The 25,349-nt window shown below is 39.9% G+C and overlaps 1 protein-coding gene across 3 annotated transcripts in view; it reads right to left on the minus strand.

Moving 5' to 3' along the window:
• Nucleotides 1–25,349, minus strand: part of ZNF827 (zinc finger protein 827) — a 162,206-nt gene that overhangs the window by 44,537 nt on the left and 92,320 nt on the right. For all 3 annotated transcript variants that reach the window (XM_069493311.1, XM_069493312.1, XM_069493313.1), the window contains exon 8: nt 11,834–11,937. In XM_069493311.1, coding sequence (XP_069349412.1) covers nt 11,834–11,937 — 104 coding nt within the window. The remainder of the gene's footprint in view (nt 1–11,833; nt 11,938–25,349) is intronic.

A 25,349-nucleotide genomic window follows, 5' to 3' on the forward strand; every position in this document is an offset into this window, starting at 1 on the left:
CCAATAAACACAGGACATTAAAACAGTATTCCTTACTCTGAAATTAGTTTTTTTCCAACATTTTCGTATCTTCCAGCTGAAAATATCTCCATTCACTTTTGTTGCTTTTAGGTCTACTATTCTTCTGGAGTCGTATTTAACTGCCACAGTTGATCTTATGCAAACCTCCAGGCATATCCTCATGAAATTTCCAGAAAAATCTGGTGTCAAGCATTCAGTACTAGACTATACAAGACAGTTTCTCCTTTGTTCAAAATAAAAAGAATGTATTGATGTGTTCTGATTATAAAAATGGAAGCTCATAAAATATAAGTAAAAATCACTTGAAATCCCAACTAAACTGAGGTAGAGCTAACATTTCTACATTTATGCTCTTTGATCTTTTTTCCTGTATGCACACATTTTTGCAAATCATGGTATCATATCAATTCATATGGATTTGTAAACTGCTTTATATTCTCATGAACTGTATGAAAAACTCATTTAACTGTGGCTTCTAGTTGGGGGACCTCACTTAAGGCAGATGGCTAAGAATTGTTGCTTTATCTGTATTTTTCATAGTTCACTTAATCTAGAGATTTTTCACTATGGCTCTAAATCATATGTGTAAATGCTATTTCTCAAAAAAAAAAAAAAAAAAAGCGATCTGAACAACCTAAGTCTCCCACATTACCTTTTCTAATTCTTAAAAATTATAAAAGTAATGCAAATTAATGAGACAAAACAGAATAAAAGATATAAACTGAAAAATAAAAGAAAACATCTCATTTCCTGCCCTTTTCTTCCAAACCCTGTCCTTTCCACTAGTCAGTGGTAACCACTGTTCATAGTTATCTGTTCAGAAATTATCTATGCATATACAGTATGTTATATACACATAAAATGTACTGCCTTTTTAAAAAACATAAGTGAGATCATGCCACACTTGTTTTCTGCAGCCAGTTTTTCCTTATTTTAATCTAACAATATGTCTTTGGCATCTTTTCAAATAAATTCCTACAGATCTCCTTCATTCTTTTTTAATGGCTGTGGAGACTTCCATCGAATATTCCATAGTTTATTTCACCAGTTCCCTCCCTATGGGCATTTAGTTTATTTTCAGGTCTTCATGGGGCAAAGTGCATTCTTGTCCATATACCTTAGAGGTACTTGCTCAAATCCATTTGTAGGTTAAATTGCTAGAATGAGACATCAGCATCCAAGTTCACAAAATAATGTATTTCTCTGCAACTGAGAGAACTCATTTCTCATTTATGTTCTTAACAGAGCATTTAATGTAAATCTTGCTTTATGTAAACTCCACCATGGCTCACAGTAGAAAAAGAGAAGGAATGAGACAGAAAGCAAGGGCATTTGAGAGTATAGGTGGCTAAGGGCAGAAACGGCTGTGTACATGTGGTGATCTCCATCTGCAGTAGGGAGTTACTTGTTTCTTACAGAGCTGAGGAGAAAGGTCTAAGACCAGGGAGGTCTATCAGCTGTAGAAAACTATTTCTTCATGTGTAAGAAACAATTGGGAAAGTGTCAGAAGATTTGTGTGATATTTCCCAAGCAAGAGAGAAAAGCTACATACAATTTTTTAATAATTTAAAAGAAAAAAGATATTTCCATTTTATGGCTGCTCAAATTCCATAAAGATTCAGGCATGAATTCAAATCTATCTCAGTTTCCCGTAAGTATTTACGAAAGACTCCTTTGTGAACTTTTGCCTCATTTGGATCAAAATATAAAACTGTCCTTCAATAAAATAACTTACATTAAAAAAGAAGATCACTTGATAAAAGAGTTCTTTAAAACATCTGTTTAGCTCAAAGATGGGAAAAATTCTACTTGAAATAATTCCTAGGTTTTTAATAAGACTAATGACATAGGCAATTTTATGGCTAAGAAACTGATTATTATATATGATAACCAGTTTTGGGTTTCCACATTAATTTAAATATTAGACTTTCACATCAAACCATCTAGAGCCTTCTTATACCTCCATCTCCCACTCTCACCCCAATAAATGCCCTAGAGCTTCTCTGGTGGTTGGCAGTTAGTTCTACATCTAAGGTGAAAAAAAGGAACACAAGAGCCCTGCAATCTTTCTCCTAAGGAGGTAAACCAATTTATCCTAAGAGGAGAATTACTTCATGGTATAGTAGTCCCCCATCCAAGGTTTTGCTTTCCAAGGTCTGAAAATATTAAATGGAAAATTCCAGAGATAAATAACTCATAAGTCTACACCTATGAGTAGCTGTTCTGTGTAGTGCAATGAAATCTCGCACCGTCCCACTCTTTCCCGCCAGGGATTTGAATCCTCCCTTTGTCCAGCATATCCACGCTGTACACACTACCTGTTTATTAGTCACCAACATCTAGCCATCAACATCATCACTCCTCAATGATCCAGGATCACCCAGAGCAGACGATCCTTCTCCTGACCTAACGTATCATCAGAAGGTCAATAGTACCCTAATGCACGTCACAAAGCCTACATCATTCACCCACCTTCATCTCATCACGTGGGCATCACATCATCTCATGTCATCACAAGAATAAGGGTAAGTACAGCACAATAAGAAATTTTGAGAGAGACCACATTCTCATAACTATTACTACAGCATATTATTATAATTGTTCTATTTCATTAGAAGTTATTGTTGTTAATCTCTTATTATGTCTAATTTATAAATTAAACTTTATCATAGGTATTATGTACAGGAAAAACATACTATTTATAGAGTTCAGTACTATCTGTGGTTTCAGGCATCCATTAGGGGTCTTGCAACATATCCCCCAAAGGTAAGGGGGGGACTATTGTAGTGTGAGCACCCGCATTAGACAGAGACCAACTGTATTTATAAAAGGCTTTACTGTATATCTCATATTTGTAAATGGATCCATTTAACCTGTGGTAAAAGACAGATCTGTATTATAATCAAAGTCTTATGAGTGCATGTGTATCAGTTAAAGTTTAGATTTTATCCTAAGGGCAATGGGAAGCCACTAGGGCCAGCAGTGACATGATGAGATCTGCCTTCTAGAAAGATCAGTCTGACTGCAGGATGGAGAGAAGAGATTGGAGGGGGAGACACTGAAGACAGGGAGGCCAGCCAGAGCTGTTGTTATAATCCAGAGAACTAGTAATTAAGACTTGAATAATGTTATTGGCAGCTGGAATTGAAAGAAAAAAATATAATTAGGAGAGATCTAGGAGGAAGGATCAATGCAGAAGGACATGGCAACAAGACACAAGTGGAGGGTGAAGAAGAGGTAGTAATGAAAGATGGTGTAGCAGATAGTGTTGTTCTCCAGATTGCTCCCCAATTGCAGGATGAGCATCCCAAACCCAAAAATCCAAAATCTGAAATGTTCCAAAATCCCAAACTTTTTGAGCACCTACAGGATACTCAAAGGAAATGCTCATTGGAGCATTTCAGATTTCAGATTCTAGGATTTGGGATGCTCAACTGATAGGTATAATACAAATATTCTGAAATCCAAAAATAATCCCAAATCCGAAACACTTCTGGTCCCAAACATTTCAGATAAGGGATACTCAACCTGTATCACTTTGCCTTTACTACAGTGCCTGAACTGCCGGCACCTGCATGTATTTATTGCCCAAGGGCTTTCTGTGGCCAGTGAAGCCTACGTGGCCCACCTGCGGGGTAGCACCAGTGTGGAGGAATTACCTCTCCTGGGAGCAGCTTTAACCAACGACTGACTACATAAATATCCCAGCTGTCTCACCCGCTCAGGTGGGAACTCTGAAGTATGTTTCCTGCAGAGCTTCCCAGAGCTCCCTGCGGAAATGAATCCCCAGCTGCCCACGCTGGTAACCTGTTTGATAATGTACACTTTATAGGTGCTGCCTGCCTTTGCCTGGCTCACTTCCCCATCCCCCTACCACTGTTTCCTGGCCTCACCTGCTAAGAAAAAAAAAAATCTAACTACACTCAAATCTTTGTTTCAGAATGTGCTTCTGGGAAAACCCAAACTTAACCGTAAGTGTCCAGACTTACAGTTTGTGCCATGGTGGGTGATGATGATGATGTTATCTACTAAGATACAAAAAACAGGCAAAGAGGGTTTTAATTAATTGATTGATTAGTTTTTTGGAGGGGAGGTATAAGGAAGGTGGGAGGCAGGGGAAAAGATATGTTCAGTTGGGGACCCTTTTGAATTTAAAGAGTTCCAGGGACCTCTAATTGGGATGTTTCAATGGAACACCTGGAGATGGTGTGGTGAGCCTAATATTAAGCAAATGCACAGACTGACCATACTTCTGTACTTCTAGTTAACATCTTTCATTTCTGAATGATAACTTGAGAACAGAAAAGCTAAGTATCTTGCTAATGGAGACACACAGAATGAAGAAAAACAGTGGAAAAACAATGAAGCCCCTGTCACTCTAATAACTACATCAAAACAAAGTGATGGTGTGATGTGGGGGGTGTCTTTCTTTCCACAGAGATGCACTCTCATTTGGCCTATGTATGGGAATACAGAATGGATTTGTCTGAATGAAAATAGATGGTCTAGTTTGGGAGTAGAATGACTTTTCTTTTTTTTCTATCCTAGTAACCGGAGGGCAGTGGCTGCCCTGAAAAGGAATAAACACAAAGAAGAAATTGCATGAAATGAGAATATGTATTTTTGATAGCAAAGGAATGGAAGAACATATTGTATATATAGAAAAGGCCTTGTAGATTGAATTAGCCAGCCCCAAACTGAAGCCAAGGTCACTACCTTGCAATTTTCAAACAAATATTCTCCATCATCCATTACCTAAACTCAAGAATTTGGCCTTTTATAGCACTATTCATTCTCAAGGCATCTGAATAGCTTTTGCAAAAGTAAAAATGCAACCACAGAGACTACTGAGGCCTTACAAAGGGTGTTTGGATATTTTGTGGGAGCATATGTAAGTTTGCTCTGCTCAGAGGTAGACACCAGGCCAAGGCCAAAGTAACCTGTGCCTGAGAAACAAAGTCCTTGAACTGGGTTTTTAAAATGGCTTTTGGATGTTACCATTTCCCACCAAGTACAAACATGAAAGTGTTGATAATTACCTTTGATACCAAGTGACTCAATCCATGTGCCATATGGGCAGAGATTAAAGGGCTTGGCCAAACAGTCACTGTGCTGTGTGGTTTTTTTTTTTTTTTTTCTTTATCTTTGCAGCTTTCTATAGATAACTTCGGTGAGGCATCTAAATTGGATATAAATCTCTTAGGAAAAGGTACCATCCTGAAAAAAAGTCTGCCTGTACTTTAGCGTGTGAACCCACAATTGTTGGTCTGTAGAGACCAACAATTTAATCTAATTAGTCAAATTTTTGAGAAGAGCTAACTTGGACACAAAGCTGACAGTGCCTAATCAAAGACCTATCTCTACAAATAGTTTTTAATGGAGTTAACAGCTCCCCTTTGGAATAAACCTATGCTCTAAGACCAAACTAGACTGGTGGGAGACAGATGTGAGCACACAATTTTTAGCCTTAGATAACATTATCTAGATCAGGAAAATCCGTAACTATGAAACTTTCTCCCTCTAGTAAACAGATGCACAGACTACAGTGTATCTACTTGAAGTACATCAAAGAAATGCTACAAGCAGTGTGAAATAGTTTTTAGAACTGAAACACAACAGAGGGAAGATACATCAACCTACAGGTCATTAGTTAGGGCAACCAGGTAGTGTTACAAATAGAAACGGTCCTGCAAACTAAAAGTTGCATAGTTGAAAGACTATTGTCATCATCCCCTGTAAGAGTCTGAAGTGAACGTGCACTGCTACCTATGTCCTGAAGGTGCCCACTTGGTAACTAGACCCACCTATTTGTAAATAAGCCAACTGGCCTTGACAAATGCAGAAATACTGTCACAGGTACACAGCTCGATGAATTTCCACAAAGTTACCTATGAATGTAATCAGCAGTCAGATAAAGAAACAGAACACCCCGGCTTCCTAGAAACCCTTCTCACACCCCTCCCAGCCACTACCACGCCCCAATACTGTGTCTTTCAAGAACTACTTATGGTGACTTGTCTCTTCCCTGACTCTCAGTGGGGGTGGCAGAATTTTAGGGGTGAAGCCCCCAGACTAGACTCTGATTTTTCCCCTGTATCAATATATAGTTTGAGCCCTAAGAAGAAAAGAAAAGAACCTGGGCTGAGGTTACAGTGCCATTACAGACAGCAGAACTTCTGAAATTGAGGGAATACGAAAGAAACTTGAAGACCTGCTAGTTTCTTTTCACCGGAAACTGGGCTAGGACTAAAGCCAAGTTCTCCTGAATCCCAGTTTAGAACTTTTTCTTCTGCGCTCCTGACCAGATTACCACTTCATTCAGCATTACATGTTTTATTTAATCAAAGCTGTGTTTTAACACAGTTTCATAAAACTATTTCTATGGGGCAGACATCCATTAAAACTACTGAAGTCCTAACTAAAAGAAACATTCCCGTGGCTATGATATTACCAGATATCAAAGCATGAAAGGAGGAGAGAAAAGGCAGAGAAAGAAGAATATAAAATTAGAATTATATTAATAAACAGTAAATATTTATAAATTCTTTGAAGTATCTTACTTAAGGGACCACTTTTTATTCCTAACTAAAAGAAGGCAGCCCCATCGTAATATCTGAAATGCCAACTGCTAGGGACACGTGTGGGCAAACACCAGGGAGATGTGCTCCTTTTGTTCACCGCCTGGTGACACATCATCTGACTTGCTAGGCAGCATGACAGGGCAGAAAGAGAGAAAACGTACTGCGCAGGCCTGGGCTTGAATTCTTGTGCTACCACTTACAAATCTACACCTTTGAATAAATTATTAAATCTCCCCGAACCTACATTTAGTCATTTGTAAATTGTGGATAATTCCTATGTCTCAGTGAGTTGTTTTCAGAATTAAAAACAAGTTGGCAAATGTCCTGTGCCTGACAATTTAGGAGATCCTCGATATCTGCTAGCTTCCTTCTCTGTACAAAATGAATTTGTTTCATTAAAAAGGAGCTTAAGTTACAAAACGATACACACCAACACCCAATGTACTGTTTATCTATGACTTAGTCTGAATTTAAAAAAGAATCTGCTGTGTTTAAGAAAGGATTGAAGGAAACACTTTGCTATAATCCAGAGACGCTTCTCTCTCTCCGTCTCTCCCTCTCCCTCTCCCTCTCCCTCTCTCTCGCTCTGTCTCTCTCGGTATGAGTTGGAAGTCCTAAAACAAAGGAAGGTGACATGCACACATTAAGACATATCTTTTAAGCCAACTGTCTTAAAGAGGTCATTCATATTAGGAGCATGTCAGGCTAAGAGTTAGTTGCAGGTGGCACTCTAATGCAAGGCATCATTTATTTAGATTTCAAAAAAGTATATGACATAGTATATTAGATTGACAGGCAGAGCAGAGAGAAGAAAATGGACCAAGAATAGGCCTGGGGACAAGGCAGACAATTCCAAACCAGCTTTCTGATTTAACATCAAATCCTGATTGGTATACCAAGTCCTGATAGGAACTAAAATTTCCCCCTGCCTACCAAAAGAACCTTGTTTTTGTGAGGGGAGTTGATGTTGTTCTTTTCTTGTTTGCATGTTAAAAACAACAACAAGAAGAGTTTTTTTAAGGCAAGCTAGAAAATAACGGGGGTAGGGATTTACGAATATAATTGCTGATGTGTTTAACTCCAGGCTCCATCTGAAATAACAAACAGAAGCATTGGTGACTCCAAACACTATGAAAGAATTCCATGGAGACCCACGTTTTCCTTCACACTCGCTCTGGTTGTGTTTTTGTTTTTTGGCTTAAAACAGAGCAAACATACTGTGACTTCAAAATCATAATAACACAGAATTGAGGCTCCGCATTGTTTAAAAGCGGTACTGAGATATAAATTCTTCTCTTAATAGCCTTTGCTTACAGAAAGATGATGGGAAACATAAACAGCTGCAGGTACATTGGTAATGGGTCTACTCTTAATACAGAATTGCCTGAGTCTTCTGAAAAACATCTGAACTCAGAATCTTTCTACTTTTAATGCCAATCTTGTACAAAGTGAGACAACCATAAATTATACAAAGTACATTAAATTATACATGGTCTGTAATTTCTATCTCCCCCAAAATAGGAAAAGCTCTTATTTCTTTTGTAAAATCATCACCAGCAACACCACCACCCAGGGTGTACTCAGTAATCTATTTATGGCTTTAAGGATATTTTGTCCCCACATCTCTCCAGCATAAAGTGACAGCAGTTTTTAACTCATCATTTTATTAAGGATTCCTGATGTTACCTCTGTCTAAGACATTCGCAGCAAGTGAAAATGTTAGGTCTTGGCTCCTGAACATTCTTTGGTTCTCAGGACAGTCAATCTAGAAATACTGGCAACAACCAAGGCCAGGACACCGCGAAGCTCTGTGTTTATTCTGTTTCTCTGGGAGGGTGGCAGCTGTGAGTTTCAGATACCATCTGCTGAAGGCAAATGTCTAGTTAACTGTGCTATTCTTGATCTCTGCACAGTCCACACAGTTGGACCAACCTCTCCCTGCTCTGCTATCCCCCTCACTGCTGGCTTCATTCTCCCACAGGCCAATCACTAAACACTCTACCATGGATCCCCCTGGCCCAGCACCTGCTATGCCTTAAACGATACTTGCATCTGGCACCTCCCCTGCCCTGTGGTCTTACTCTGAAGGCATCTGGAAAAAAGCTTCAACCCACTGACGGGAGGTATATAAATATATACTAATACAATATATATTGTTGAAATAATGCTATGTGTTTTCAGCACTTGCAAGAGATTTTGTAGACTGGAACTAGGCACATTAAATCTCATTAATTATGGTCTCTACTAATTGGGAATCTGAGATAATTCTCTAGGCTGACATTTACCTTTGCATTACCTGTGGAAAGAAGAGATTTGCTAAGTAAATAAAGAGTAGAAACAATATTTTAATGGTAACATTTTAAACTACCTAAGAGAAGATTTCTAAGGATTCTGAGGCTTTCATTTACATACTAAGAACAGATTGTTGTCTACCTGGTCACTAAGCCAGCCATCTCCATCCTGGCTTCCCCATTTCTGCACAGCTACCATCATTCCCTAACTCAACTTGCTTAGAGCAAAGCTAACCAGTCTCCCAGCCAGTCAATTCACCCTTTGGCTGCTTCTCCTACTGCCCTCCTCCTTTGCTTTCTAACCCAGGCCCTCATTAACAATGCCAACCTGGAACTAGAGGCCACTGGGCTCCTGTCCCTTGCACCACCCCCTTCCCTCCACCCGCCACCCCACCCTGTCCTCTCCAATGGGGTTTAGCAATCCACTACCCAAGTCATCTTCCAAAATTTTCTGTAAGAACCCATGACTCTTATGCCTCGGAACTTTAATATCCTCAACTGTAGCTTCAATTTCCTTGCCCCCAGCACTGCATTTAGCAGAATACTAAAATAAATGCAGGTCCACGGTGTCTATCTGAAACCCTTGGGGCCAGATGTGTTTGGGATTCATACTTTTTTCTGATTTCAGGATGATAATATGGTATATACAACATATTGTATGTAACATCCCAGTGGACCTGGAACAACACTTCATAATTAAGCACACACTGATATTTCTGCAACAAAATGTATGAATCTCACCCTGGTAACACATAAAGGCTAAAAACAGCCTCCCATTAGGCTCTGCCACAAAATGATTTATTCGAAAAATTTTGATAGGTAGGGTTTTTTGAATTTCAGAATTGTGATTAAGGGATTAAAGACCTGGAGTAGGTATAAAATGGCCATTTATCACTGTCCAGACTTGAAAGAGGTAAGTTTTCTTTAAAAGTCTCCACACTGCTAACTTTGGTTAATTCAGATTGGTCTTCTGCACAATTAGTCCAAATAATTGAGGCTTTCCTTACAAAACTGCCTTTACGTTATTAGAACGTCACGATCACAAGGTTGTCCCTATCATTTTGAATTTTTCTAATATTAACTCTATTCCCAAAGCATTTTCACCTTGCTTATTAAAAATTAAAAGTCCCTTTTTAGCTGTTTATTTTAGAAAAATGCAAATACAGTCATCTTGCTTTTCTCTGCCTAAAGAAAGCCTTTGTTGAAATACAGTAGATTGATTATCCTTCAGCAGGGTGGATTTACATTTTAAAAATCCCAGTTATGCTGACCTTTTCCTCAAAATAAGAGTTAAGCTTTCTAAGTGTGAGTTTATCTAATGTGTAACCTAAGTCTATCAAGCAAATCACAACCCCCCCCGGCTTACGCACAGTTAAACATATACTGAAATCACTCTTTCAGGTCGAGTTTTAACTTGAGCAATAAACCCTTTTTTAAATACGGCCAAGCCAAACATTAAGCCGGCAATGCAGGGTTTGTATATACATCATGGGATGCTGGCCGTACGGGTCACAGCACTCTGACATGCAATTCCTAGGCAGTTATTTTGACATTAGAAAGTCACAATCCATCAACTTAACAGCAGGGCAATAATTTTGGGACCAGGGAGATGGCTATTCAAAATGACACTGTGGGAAGTAAACAGTGGTTCCAAGAGCTCGTTTGAGTATGAAGACCTAAACTAAGCAGAATTTCCTTCCACCTCTAGAACCAGCTTTTATGTAACGTGTTGTTGTGTAAGCATGTTATTTCTAGTGGTCGAATAGAAAAGCCCTGCCTGCAAAGCTAAAAAGCGTGCAGGTATCTGGACTCTGGCTGGATGTGTGGAGATGAGAAGAGATAGATCCGCCATCATAAGACTAAAGAACAACAAAGAGTTGCTTTTCCTTCACTGTTTGCACAAATCACTTCCAATGACCTGTGACACCCTGAGCCAATATTTCAGATGTTACTTGATTCTTCCTATATTGCAAATTAATAAGATCTCCAGTACCCTGTGAAACAGGGCTCCTTGGATGTGTGGAGGACACTTGGCCTTTATTTTTGAAGCTGATGTGGGCCTAACAACCCTGCTGTGAGCCCCACTGACACACACGTGGGCTCGGTCTCCCACTCTGCTCTCCTGGACAAATGGAAGTGGATGGAGGCCACCGAGTGCTTCTGAGATTCTGTCAACAGCTGGGAACAAAGGTAACAACTGGCAGGAAGTTCCCAGCTGCTGGCCTGGGGGAGGGAGTAGTGTGGGGTGCGGGTAGGCAGTATGGACTACAGGGCAGTGGTTCTCAGATGTTCTTATTTCATAGTAACACTGAGAACACACACATAAGCCCCGAGGGATGGTCATGCTGTTGATAAGGGGACAGCAAGCACATCCTTCCTTTTACTATGGAAAGGAGAAATGAAAAAGGAAGGATGGTTAAGAAATGATGTATTGATGGCTGAGATGGCAAAAAGGAGCATTAGATGGACATACGTAGATACTATGGCTAAGAAGAGAGATGGAACCTGGGCAGCAAGATTTTCTTAATGAGTTGTGTTGCTTCCATGGAAACCAAAGTTGTCTTTGTGGCGGCCCACACCCCACTGGGGTCACGACCTACCTTCCCTGATATTCCTGGCTGCTGGCCTGAAATATTGAGAATGTGTAAAGCAAATTATTTTTAGGTCATACTTGGCTATTTTAAAGAAAAAGAAATTGACTATACAGACAAAATATCAGCAGGTAAAGAACAATAAGCTCTTAAAGCAAAAATAAAGAGGTATATTACTGCCTACATTTTATTTTAATACACTTTTGTGGCTGTTTCTCGCTCTTCTAAAACCTAACATTATATGAATAACTACAACACAGAAGCCGAAAGAATCTGAAAATTCACATGGTTCAGAAAAGTAATTCTTGAGCAACTAATAGGAGAAGCAAAGTCAATAATGTTTCCATACCTGGAGCAGATATTCTTCCATGAAGCACAGATTCACTGGGCAGCAGATCTTTTGAATTAGAGGTGAATGGTGATTGTCTAAATGTGTCTTCTGAAAAGAAAGGGCTGGGGTGGGGGAGGAGGAGTGAGGTTTAGTAAATTGAAGTTATTTAAGACACCCAGAGCATCTGGCCCCAAATACATACATATGCAATATTGGATAAGTTGTTGTTTTAAATGGTGTTTAGAGAATATAAGAAGATTATGTTTAAAATGGAGAAAGAGAAAAGACATTACATCAGACAAGTGCCATCTGTACATTCTGCCTATTGGTTTTATATTTGGGGTGAATATATAAAACATCATCTTTGAAACACTGTTAAACTCAGAGGAGGGCAGCTGAGCAGTAAGTTTTACTCTTGCTCTGTACTTTCTGTGAGTGTGCTGTGAGCAAACGAGGACCAACTGCCTGGGTGAGAATCAGAAAGGGACTGTGTGTGGATTTTCCCAGGTGGAGACGGAATTGCCCTGGCTCACCCACATTCGTCACCTGACCCCTCAGGAACCAACAGCACACATGAGGAGGTCAGACAGCTGGAGCCAGGGGCTACTACACTGAAGGAAACACCTCACTGGTCCCCACAGAAACTGAAATTGCAACCTGGAATTGTGTTGGTTCTGAAAGAGTGAAAGCCAGAAAATGGGGCTACCAGGAGGGAGCCATTATTTAACATGAAAGGGAAGCCCTGATCTGAGTGACCCTGAGCTGCTCTAGTGACCCAGCTAGAACCGGAACCAGGTCAACTAGACGTCCTGCCAGGGCTTCCCCTCATACTACTGCCACAGTGAACACAGAGGTTTGGATGCTTTTAATTAGAGGATTCTAACCCCATCACAGGGTCTGTCTTCTGTGCCTCTAAAGTAAACTGTAAATAAGTATTGTGATCACATGTGAGAATCCTGGAGTAGACTCATCGGAGTCCAACCTAGAAAACAGAAAGCTCTATTTATTTACAACTGAGAAAATGCACCCACAGGAACGGGGTATCCAAGTGGTGGAAAGTCCACAGTGCAGTAACACAGCTCAGAGACAGGAAGAGCAGGAGGCCACCACCACCCTGGTATTTGGAGGGACAGAAGGAGGAGGTAAATGGTGTCCAGCGTCTAGGGCCACCTGGTGGGAGCTGCAGCCCTAGAGATGCAGCTGTGGCGGAGACAGGAAAGAGTGGAGAAATACCCAGTTCTTCCGTAGGCCCCGCCCCACCTCCCACCAGGGCCTCTGACTGGCTAAGCCTTCCCAGAAGGTGGGGAACCACAGCATGGAGGGATCACTCCCCCATCCCGCCTTCCCCCCAGCCAAACAGTACATCAGGGGAAGGAACAGCAGATCTGAGGGCACACAGCCTAGGACTCCCACAACACAAGGCGATGGTTACTATTATTAAATATTAAAAGGGAATATTAAGATGAAAATGGAAGAGATATATATTAGAGACAGGATTACATACATATATATATATATATATTAGAGATAGAGTCTCTCTCTGTCACTCAGGTTGGAGTGTAGTGGCCCCATCATAGCTCACTGTAGTCTCCAACTCCTGGCCTTAAGCCATCCTCCTGCCTCAGCCTCCCGAGTAGCTGGGACTACAGGCATGAGTCACCACATCCGGGTCCATGTATACTTTTAGGTCAGGCGCGTTGGCTCACACCTGTAATTTCAGCACCTCAGGAGGCCAAGGCAGGAGGATCACCTGAGACCAGAAGTTCAAGACCAGCTTGGGCAACATAGCGAGACCCTGTTTCTACACACACATGCAATTTTTTTTTTTTTAACTAACTGGGTGTGGTGGCACACGTCTGTAGTCCCAGTTACTTGGGAGGCTCAGGTGGAAGGATTGCTTGAGCTCAGAAATTTGAGGGTGCAGTGAGCTACAATTGCACCACTATACTCCAGCCTGGCTGACACAGTGAGACTCTGTCTCTTAAAACAAAACAAAAACAACAACAAATATACATACATATATATATGTGTGTGTGTATATATATATGGTTTTACATGACTGTTAAGCTATAATAGATTTAATGCAAATTTGTATGGCATGGTTTTTATTTAGATCTTAAAGACAAGAAGTTTAAATAGGCTTAAAAAATGAACTGGCTCTAGGCTAATAGGAGATGAGAAGTAGAGAGAAGCGTAGGGGCAGATACATTGTCATTTTATACCAGACATCTCCTAACCTGCAAGTGACAGGGACTCTTTAAAGGGTAAGGCAGTGCAGCAAGGCGGCAATGCACACACTCCAGAGTAAGCAGCTCCACCACTAACAGCTGTGTGATCTTGCACGTTATTATTTAACTTTTACAAGCCTTCATTTCTTGTCTATAAAATGGCATGATAACAGTATCTGCACCTCACAGAAGAGCTGTGAGGATTAAATAAGAGAGTTTCTGAAATGTGCTTTGCATAGTACCTGGCAAACAGTAAGTTACCAATAAATATGAGCTATTTTTAAAATTTGTATCTCTGTTTAGCCCAAAAGGAAGCATAAGTTAATCAACTTTTCCACACAAGTTAGCAAAAAGTATTGAGTTTCCTTTGTACAAAAGCCTCTACAAAATGAATAAAGAAAAGGCCACTTTGATTTTGAAGAGTTAGCTGCAGGGAAATGGGGTGGAGAATTAGGCTAATTTTCAACCCTTTCATAAAGAAAACTGCTAAGGAGCAAAGGACTTTGAGGCACTGGAGGGTTGCTGGTGAAGCCAGGGTGTAAGACTTCTCGATTTCCACATCATTAGCTCTGAAGATCATACACATGGCGACAGTGACATCCTCGTGCCTGAGTGGACAGTGCACATGGGAAACACCACAGGTAGAAGGCTCGTGGGCACAGGGTAAAAGTCAGCCAATAAGTCTTCATGTAACCGTGATTCTGGCTATAGAAATTACCTTGAAATCTGAGCGTTCAGAGGCGCTCATGGAAATGCCTGGACTGAAATGCAGAGACCTCCCTTTGGGGGCAGCAAGGATCCCAAGAGGGTCCCTTAAAGAGTGTCTAGAAATATCACTGCCATAGAGAAACATGTGTACTGCCTTCATTCTCTCAGTTTTACAGGAACTAGTTGAGTGCCCATGACATGCCGGGCACCGGGAACATAACCATCAGCAACACTGGCTATGGTAAGAGGGTTATGGAGGGAGATGAGGCTGGACTCCAGGTGGTAGGGATCACGGCTTTGTCCCAACAATAGTAGAAGCACTGCAGCATCTTAAGTAAGGGGGCAACAGAATGGAGCTTCAGGAAGCTCTGTCTGGCTGCAGTGGACAGCGAGGCCTGAGGGGCTTGCAGAAGACGAGGCATGCAGCAGAACTGGGACATGGTGGCCAATGCTGCAAGCCAGCAGTGACACATGCAGATTGAAGAAGAGTTTAAAAGAGAGGGCAAGTAAAGACCATTTAAAAACATTTAAAAACAATCTTCACCTCGTTTTCTAGGTGAAGCAGACAGAGGCTGCCTTGCTGTAGGCTGGAAATAGCCTCCCGGGTTTTGCTAAGTGGTGGTAACGGGCTGGCCCTGCATCTTCCCAGGCTCTCTCAACAGGGCAGAGTCCCACTGATGTCAGGAGTGGGGCCCTATTGTCACTGAGCTGCTCAGAAGAAAACTGAATTGAAAGAGAGACAATCACCGAGGGAAATACCAATGCCAACAATTTTCTACCCTGGTGCCAGCTTTATCCTGCATAGAAAAGGGAAGATTTTTTTCTGAGAGAGCAGAGAATTAGAAGGGAGTCATGCTGAATGTAACAAATGCACAGAAGGGCTGGCAATGTTTTTATGGGGGCGAAGAATCAATGGAGAAACTTTCAGAAGTCAAAGTGGCTTCAAGCCTGGTGTAACGTCGTATCTACAAAGAGAAGGTTATCAGGTTAACAGAGCACCAGTCTCAGGCCAAGCACACAGCCACATTGCTCTGCATTTGGATCCGTCCACGCCAGGATGTGGGGAGCACAATGGCTTAGCAGAGTTTGTGATCAGAAGGATCTGAGTCTGAATTCCATATTGGCCACTTAACAGCTAAGTGACCTCTGTCAACTCAGTAACCTCTTTAAGCTTCAGTTTCATCATTATAAAAGAGATTTAAAAACATCACCTTTATAGGAGTGCTGTAAGGGTTAAAACGAGTTATTTCACGGTAAAGTTCTTAGTACATAGTACACGCTAATAAAAAATAGCAAGTAACACTAAGTATGTGGCACTGTTTTAAAGTGCTTTGTGTGTATTAACTTCACTCAGTCCTCGCAAGAACCCTATGGGGGTAGCTACCATTATTCCAGTAGTCCCCCCACGTCTGTGGCTGTGCTTTCCACGGTTTCAGTCACCCGAAGTACAGTGTAATATGATATTCTGAGAGAAAGACCACATTCACATAACTTTTATTACCGTATGTTATAATTGTTCTATTTTATTATTAGTTATTGTTGTTAATTCCTTACTGTGCCTAATTTATAAATTAAACTTTACCAGGTATATATGCATAGGAAAAAACAGTATAACATAAGGTTTGGGACTAATCATGCTTTCAGGAGCGTCTTGGAACATTATCATCTGTGGATAAGGGGGGACTACTGTGTCTCATTCCTATTTTACAGATGAAGAGACTTAGATACAGAGAAGTTAAGTAATTATTGCCCGTGCCCACGAGCTCAGCCAGGATTTGAATCCAGGTAGGCTGGCTTCACTGTCTGTGGTCTTACCTGCCCAGCCACACTGCCTTTCGTGTGGTCTCTTAACATCTAGTGAATTCACGGACAACAGAGACCCAGAAATCCTGGAACAGATCGAGCAAAAGGAAGAGACAGCAGAAGGGGCAGTGGAAGGGAGAGGTAGGGTGGGTAACAGCTTTTCACTATGAAGGATCCTGGGTAGCCGAGGAAAAAATTTTTCAACGAGAAACAGAGCAAGTGAAAATGATTTTAGTCTTTACTTCTCTCTAGAAGTTAAGAAATGCCCAATTTGCTAAAACTTCTGCTACCCATGGGTTCAATTTACCATTCTAAACATTCTCCATTGCCTGTACCCACAGCTTTGGAGGGCAAGCTCATCTCCATTACTGAGTCTAAGTGAAGCATGAAGGGTAACCAAGCCGTTACTTCATTAGAAGTAAGGATAACTATTTCAGCAGACATATGAAGCTCATGGTAACACTATGGCTACATACACATCTGTATATTAATCTTTCTGCTGCTCAGATTGGCATCATGTTTCCGGAAGGAAGGAAAACTAAGCTTGGAGCATTCCCTACAGAGCATGCGCTTGCTTGATAGGATCAGCTCTCCAATGACATGGGTCATCCTGAACTCTCTGCCCATGTTCTAAAGGACAAATGACGCTACACTTTTAACTCTGAGCTGAGCAAGGTCATTTTTGGAACATTGAGATGGTATTCCACAAGCTCTTTCCCCCCTCCCTGGCCTCACGGTGACCATAGAATGCAGTGTCCTATCCATTCCAAGCTGCCACCTGGCTCTGTGGTGGGCAAGGCACCTTGGCAAGTGGTGGTGAGGCTGGAACCTTGTTCATGCTGCTCAGGGACTGTCACTGATGGGAGTGGGTGGTGCGGAGGGAAGTTTCAGGAGGTACCTGACACGTCCTCCCAGGGAGGAAAACAATCCATGAAATAAATCAGACTTTCCAAGGTACTCTGAAGCACATGTGTGCCCTCTTTCAATAGTAACTTAAGTTGGTTACCAATTATTCCAGAAAAGAAGACAGTCTGTGAATGCCGTATGGCTCTTGTTTCTGACTCTCCAGCTGCCTCAATTTTAATCATTTTATTATGAAAAAGCCCCTCCATCAGAAAGTGAGCCCCCAAAAAAGGAAAAGGCAAAATTGTTAAAAAAAAAGATTTATTTCTGGTTAATATTTTTGGTAAAAAAAAGATAAAGGAGGAGGTTGAAACTAACAACTAATGGGGAAGGGATCATCACTTATTTTCTCAACAAAATCACCATCTACTATTACTACAAGATATTCCCTTTGGCCCTGGACAAAGACAAGCTACCTGGAAAACTTGGCTAATTCATATAAATGTTCAATAAATATTCAGCAGTAGCATTTGGAAGTTGACGATATGTACTTAAATGGTCCAAGTCCTCCATTACTTTTTATGGGTTTTGTTACTTAGAAAAGACAATCTTATAAAACTTTTATCTATTTGAGTTTCTTTTCTGGAAAAAAGTGAAATGGATGTCGAAAGTGTATTTTTATTTTTCTCCTGTAGAAAATCTACAGGCTAAGATATGATGGGGCAGTGCTGTCATTGTGACTGGACAATTCCGGCCTCAGACGGCATGGGCTATGGGGTCAACAGCCAGGGCCGCAAAAAGAAAAGATTTACAATAAATAATAAAACAGTCCATAAAAGATTATGGCTCTAAATAGTGATACATTTTGCTAAGTGCCGATTGTGGCACAAATATTTCCACCTTTAACATCTGAGGGCCAACAGGGAGCTCGGCTTCATGCACAATAGAAGGCCATCTACTTAAAAACCATCCCTCCCTGTGTGCCACCATCAAAACCGAAGTGCTACGGGAATTCTCACGTTGACAGCAATAAAAAACCAAAAACAAAAAGGTGGATACGGGAGGTAAGAGAAAGTTAAGAAAACACCTTTGTTTAGTAATGACACGATAATTTTAAAGGAGCAACAAAAATACTTTTTTTTCCTTCTAAAAGACCATCATAACTTTCAAGACGAAACTTGGGAATGGCAAATAGAAAAGAAAAAGATTAAACAAAGAAGGAAAAGACTTTGCACTATAAGGAGTTTTTAACTCAGAACTCATAAGGACATAGAAGTAGCTGAGGGTGGAATGAAATTCTGTTAAATGTAAGCGTTTCTGGCAAATCACCCTGAAGTGATATTCTGACTTCTATCTGCACAAATTTCTTTAGTGAATAATTTTTAAAAAGATGTATTTCCAAGTAAAAGTACTTGATTGTTTATTTAGCTGTGTGTCAAGCAATCTAACAGGGCTTCCAGATTTTTTCCAAAAGCTAGATAAGGCATGTCTAAAAGAATTTAGGTTTTTATTTTCTTTTGTTTTACTGTAAGGAAATTTTAAGACTCAGAGAGGTCTGACTTAGATAGGTCTGAGAAGCTCTGTGTTGCAAAAGGAGAGCTGGAAGCCCCAGTCTGGAGTGGAAAGTTCTTTGGGAGTGAATGTGTCCTCTCTGTAGCCACTACCTCTTAAGCAGACCTCGGCCCCTGGGCCACCTCCCCAGATGGCTTTCTACCCTCCTGTTAACAGGGCCTCCCTCCTCTCTGCTCAGTACCAGTTATCCAGTCACTGCAATACCGGTTTTCAGTATTGATATATCACATTATTTTTTAAGAACCTAAATACCATATATTTGCCTAAAACCACTGAATTGGTATTTTAAAAACTCTGACCTCTGAACCACTTAGACCTTGAGACACACTCCAGGAGTTACACATGGTATTAACATTTTGCAGTGAACAGGAAGCAGGGGTTGAGAAAACAATCTTCCATGCCTGCAAAAGCCACAAGAAGAGACAGGCGTGAAAGACCACAGTTATTCCAAGAATAACTCTTACTTTAGTTCAAGGACTTTCTGAATATGTGGACCAGGCATGTGACAGAATCAAAATACAAACAGGTAACTTCTATATGGAATCTCCATGTCTACATAATGAAATTAAAGGAAATGAGAACAAACCGGAAATGTTTTCTTTGAACAAAAACTGGCTTTCTAACAATAGCAGATTATAGTCCTTGCCAAAGGAAAAAAAAAAAAAAAGGTTTTTGGTTTTTTTTAAAGTTTCTCAAACATATCAAATAAAAAAGATGGGATTATTTGAAGATAAGGAATAAGGGAAATATTTGGATTTGTTGTAACTATCTTCTCAACATTTATTTCCTTAAGTACTTTAAGGTCAGGAGAAACTTTCTGAGAAGCTGGAATAGACTACATGAAAATGTGCTCAAAAACAAAAGCATTGTCACACTTTATTTTTGGGTATTCCATTTTTTAAAAAGATTAACATTATTTCCTTTTCCACTTAATTTTCATGATTAATGCAATTTCTTCATTTTTAGGTAGTGCTTATTTTGTTTTTCTCAAATATTACTTTCCTTGACTTAGTTGCTAAATATTTATAATAGAGTAATAGATGTTAAATATTACTTTTTTATATATTTATACGTTTTATAATATATTCATAAGTGATTACATTTGGAATATATTAAATGCTTAGTTCTACATATTTTTGTAAAAGAATTTTGAACACTTTTTAGAAAATAAAATGCCAAAATTTAATACAGGTGTATCAATATCATGTGAACTAAAGAAAACCCTGATATGGTCATTTTGTTCTGGGATAGCAATCACTCTCTGTGACCTAGGACCATGTGTGGTCTTCCTAACTTCCAGCATGGGCCCTCAGTTTCATTTGGAGGAGAGATTATGTAGCTGCTGCTTCTCAAATGTGCCCAGTTATTAACATGTTAGTATAAAAATCAGTGTCAGTTTTCTTACTAACATTCTTATAGTCAATTAAAAAGATAATCTAAAATGAAAGAAAATGCAGTTTTACTAGTACTCATGAACACTGTCCTTCTCTTTTCAATACCACAGAAATGAGGATCCCTGTTCCTGAGTGATTTTATTTACTTATTTATTTATTGTAATAAAAAGAACCCTGGGTGGCAGATCAGGGGATGTGGGGGTGGAGAAAAGAGCTCAAGATTAAAATGACTGTGAGTCTCTGCCCTGATCGGCTGAAACAGAAAATTCCTTGTTCAAACTTAGAAAGGACATAACAGAGACCTCCTATGACCCCAGCAGGCTAGGCCTGGAAACCCAGTCATCGATCATGTTGGGCTCACACATTTTCAAAGAAAAAGGGACTGTAGCGAATAAAACTTGAATTAATCTCTATACATTGGCAAGCTTCTGCTGGGGCATTTATCTCAAAATTAAGGCTGGCATTGCAGATTCAGTGGGTTTCTAAATGGGGGCTTGTGGGCAGAGGGGAACCAAGGTCATTCCATCATTCTACTACCCAAACAGGCATCAGATTTTCTTCTTTAATCTTTGGAAGCGACAAGAAAGCTAAGATGTGTTTCCTCTTCTTCTATTTCATTCATATGGCTGTTCACTGGGCTGGCGCCCATCAAATAAAAACTAAAGGTATTGTCAACTTCGCAAGATGTGAAATGGTATTGTTAAAAATATCCTTGTTTTTAGAGATATATACCAAAGAATCTGAGAGTGAATATATGGTATCTGGGATGTGATTTAAAATATAGGGAAGAAAGAGGATTGGTGAAGCAAGTGCGGTGAAATGTTGATACTTGTTTAATCTGGGTGATAGAGCTATAGTGATTTACTATTTTATCCTCTCTACTTTGGTTTGACAGTTTTTATGATAATAAAAACCAACAGCAACAAACAAAAAAATCCAACCCAGACAAACTACCAAACAGAATAATAAATGACTGTAAAAGGAAACACATGAAAGGACAAATGCAAGCACCTCCCCATGAACAAAATGCTTAATATCACTAGGAATCAATAAGTGAAAAAGTGTTAACTATAAGATACGATTTTTAACTCCCTAGTTGATAAAAAAAATTTTTTTTAATGCGAAAGCACAGAGTTAGCCAGGCCTTTGAAATATTCTCTCCTGTCTCTCTCTCTCCCTCTCTCACTCTCTCTCTCTCTCTCTCACGAGCTCCTGGTAGAATCGTAGATTCAATCTTTTTGGAAGTCAATGTGACAATTCACAGCCAAAGCCTAAAAAATGTGAATGCTGTTTTGAGTCATTTTATCCTAAAAGTATTTATATTATCAACCATTTTGGGAGAGACTTTTGATATCCAATAATGGGACTAAGTAAGTTATGACACATACAAATATTGAATACTATGTGAATATTAAAATAATAATATTGGGTTATGATTACTGATGTGGAAAGATGTTCTTAATATATTTCTAGGTGAAAAGAAATTATAAAACTGTATACATAGTAGGATTCAGTTTTTATGAGAAAGTATATATATATATATGTGTGTAGAAAAAAATCAGCAAGGATATACAGCATGGACTTAGCAGTGGCTCTTTCTAGGTGGTAGGATTAAAAGTGATTTTTTTTCCTTCTTTTTATGTTCCTATATTCTCTAGAAATAAGTTACTTTTAAAACTTAAAAAAAAAAAAACTATTAAGTTTTACTGTTTAGGATCCTTTACTTTTGAAAAGACTCTTAAGTCTTGTCAAGAGTAAGCTGTGAGGGGCCGGGCGCGGTGGCTCACGCCTGTAATCCTAGCACTCTGGGAGGCCGAGGCGGGAGGATCGCTTGAGCTCAGGAGTTTGAGACCAGCCTGAGCAAGAGTGAGACCTCGTCTCTACTAAAAATAGAAAGAAATTAGCTGGACAACTAAAAATATATGGAAAAAATTAGCCAGGCATGGTGTCCCAGGTACTCGTGAGGCAGAGGCAGAAGGATCGCTTGAGCCCGGGAGTTTGAGGTTGCTGTGAGCTAGGCTGACGCCACGGCACACTCTAGCCTGGGCAACACAGTGAGACTCTGTCTCAAAAAAAAAGAGTAAACTGTGAGAGACAGTCGTAAAAGACTCAGGCAAAAACAACTGTATCTAAATTATAAGCCTCAGTATATCGGTATGCTTCCATTTCAGAGGCCCAAAAGCTATGGAAGGAAGAGGCTGTAAAAATATTGAGAAGAAAAATACAGCATCTTAGGAAAATAGGAAAATATATATTGGTAATGTTTTATATTTTCTTCTCCGAAAAGTATAAATGCCTCCTATTTGAGGTTGTCTTAAAGGCCGGCCAATACTTACAACCTAACACCGGGTTTTCAAGGAACAAGCTCCTGTTGCTGTGGCTCTAGCATTCAACCACTGTGGAGCCAGGAAACTTCTCGGGACAAGGAGTACAATGCCAGGCCTTGTCGAGGGCTGTGCGGCGGAGAGGCCAGACCAGGAGAGCCAGAGCCAAGCGCAGACCGAGGAAGTGAACACTGCACGCCCGGATACTCAAAATGTCAGCTCGTGGAGGGACCTGGATCTCCCGCAGGAATCTGACTTTATACATGAAAAAGGACAATGAGCTTTCTGCTGAGGTGAACTGAGCGCAGATGAGCTCAGTCTTCTCGGGAGTGATGCAAGACTCTTTGACATGTGGAAGGGGTAGATAACGCTAGTGAAATAATAGTTCCCTGGCTTGCCACATCATGCAATAGGGCTGCTTTGTCCCTAAACAGAGGTCAATCCTTGAATAGTTGATATATTTCTAGTAACAACCATGAAGACACTCTTGAGAGAAAATCCCAGCTATGAAGTACAGGACTTAAGCCAATGCCTAAGCCACATATACCTTTTGGTTATATCATATCACCTCTGCATAACCTGTCAAAGGTAGCTAGAGGAGAACATAGGTGCTAAGATGCCTGCTAAGAGGGACTAAATCAATTTACACTTCATACCTGGCTATTATAAGTTACACAAACAAGATAGAATACTATTGCAAGCCAATAGAAATAAAGATGGGAATGTCCATGAGAAATGAAGAGAAAGGCACAGCCCTCTTCAGATCCTGAAAAAGAGACTTAAACTTGCCTCTGAAGAGTAACACAGCCCTAAACAATCTGGAAGCATTTTGTTTCAACATAACAATTCAGTATAGATGTCACAAATGGGAGGAAAAATGGCAGAGGGTAATACCTATAGGACAATGGAGTATAAGAATAGATGAAAGTACTGAGAAAAGCCTGTTGAAATGAGAAGGGAAAAAAAACCAAATGGCAAATGGTAACAATACACAAAGTAGTTTCAGGTTATTGTGTGTATATAAAAGTAATCTAGTTTTCAAGGATGAGTTTTAATTTCTTCGAAAAATAAAACTCAAAGAGAAGTTGAAAAGAATATATTTCCAATGAAAAGGTTCTCAAGTCAACATTGTGTGAGGGCAGCTACCGAGAGTGGTGCAGGCTGTGCGCTGCACAAAAGCCACATCTAAATAGGCATGATCATGAAAGATTTAAACATTTATTGTGACAGTATTCCAGTAGATGGCAGTACATTGAGGAAGGGCGTTTTTTTAAAATTTATAATGGCACCATGTGGCCCCAAAACAGCCTTGACTTCACCCAAAAAGAACTGAATGACCTAACTGAAGGGACTCCAGGAAATTAGTAGCAATTTCCATCCTTTAGAAATAGAATTCTCAGTGCATTTAATTTTAAAGTCACCAAATATAAAGGGTAAAGAGAATATATGAAGAACTACTCAAAAATCACCAATTTCATTTGCCTTGTTGTTTCCTGTTTCTTAATTGCTTCTGTCTAATTTAGTATTCTTTAAAAGTAATCTTTTACTTTTTAAGGTAATAGAGCATTATTCTCTTATGCCTTCCAAAGAAATGAAAAGGGAAAATTGCATGAATTGAAGCAGCACATCATGCTTTTACAAATTTGGGCAATTTCTATTACTGAATCATAAATATTTAAGGACACATATCCAAACCATCACACAGGAAAATTCTACATTGGACAATTCCAAGTGAATATGTCTTTTAGTAAACACTATGTGCCATTATCTAAATCATAGAAAAATAGCCCGCATTTCAAATTCTGAAAATTGAGCAAATTAAATGTTGGTCTGCACAGCATGATATGAGTCTATCTTTCTCTGATTTTCTCACTTCCACTTTTGTTTAGTAATGGAGAAAAGAACAATTCAGGCAAACACTTCCTTGCTTTTGGAATAAAGCAAGCCAGGTGTGAGAAGTTTTTCTTATAGGCCTGCAATCTTATATCCCTATGGACACTGAATTATTAATGGGGAAAAGAGAGAACAAATAACGAAGAGAGGGTTCTTGGCAGCCATTGTTTGAAGTTCATGGTGTTACACAACATTGAGCATGTCCAATTCACCTGCCAGGAGCTATCTGATTCTTACTCTTGGGTTCCATTTTCCTATTTCGATCTTATCCAGCATCTGGCTGGGTGATGGTCCATGTCAAAAGATGTAGATCTTCTTTTTATTCCATTAAACTTTGAGATCTGGTTATGATATCATGCCTCATGTATTTTCATCTACCAAATGATCATAATAGCTGGTTATCTGCTCCCTGCAGAACCTAGGCTTGTGCTGGGAAAGGAAATAGAAACATTAGGATTTTATTAGTCTCATAAATGTTTGGTCCCTCTGTACTGATGGGTCTGGCTGGGACTCTCTCCTCATCTCATTTGTCAGATAGGATAGCATTAAGAACACTCAGTCCACACGCTATCTCAAAGGAGACCCACAACCACACTTGGATTGAATTTTCTAGACTCTAAACAGCCAAAAGGACTGCAGTTTTAGCATTTACAGTGAAGTTCCAACTAAAAGACTGATTCAATGGAAGTGCCCCTATGAGGGCACAAACAAGGGCGGAGGGACAAGGTCAAGGCATTGGTGAGCAGGACCACATGGTTCAATCATTTCA

Source organism: Eulemur rufifrons, chromosome 18 (assembly GCF_041146395.1).
Source record: "Eulemur rufifrons isolate Redbay chromosome 18, OSU_ERuf_1, whole genome shotgun sequence".
Taxonomy (NCBI): domain Eukaryota; kingdom Metazoa; phylum Chordata; class Mammalia; order Primates; family Lemuridae; genus Eulemur; species Eulemur rufifrons.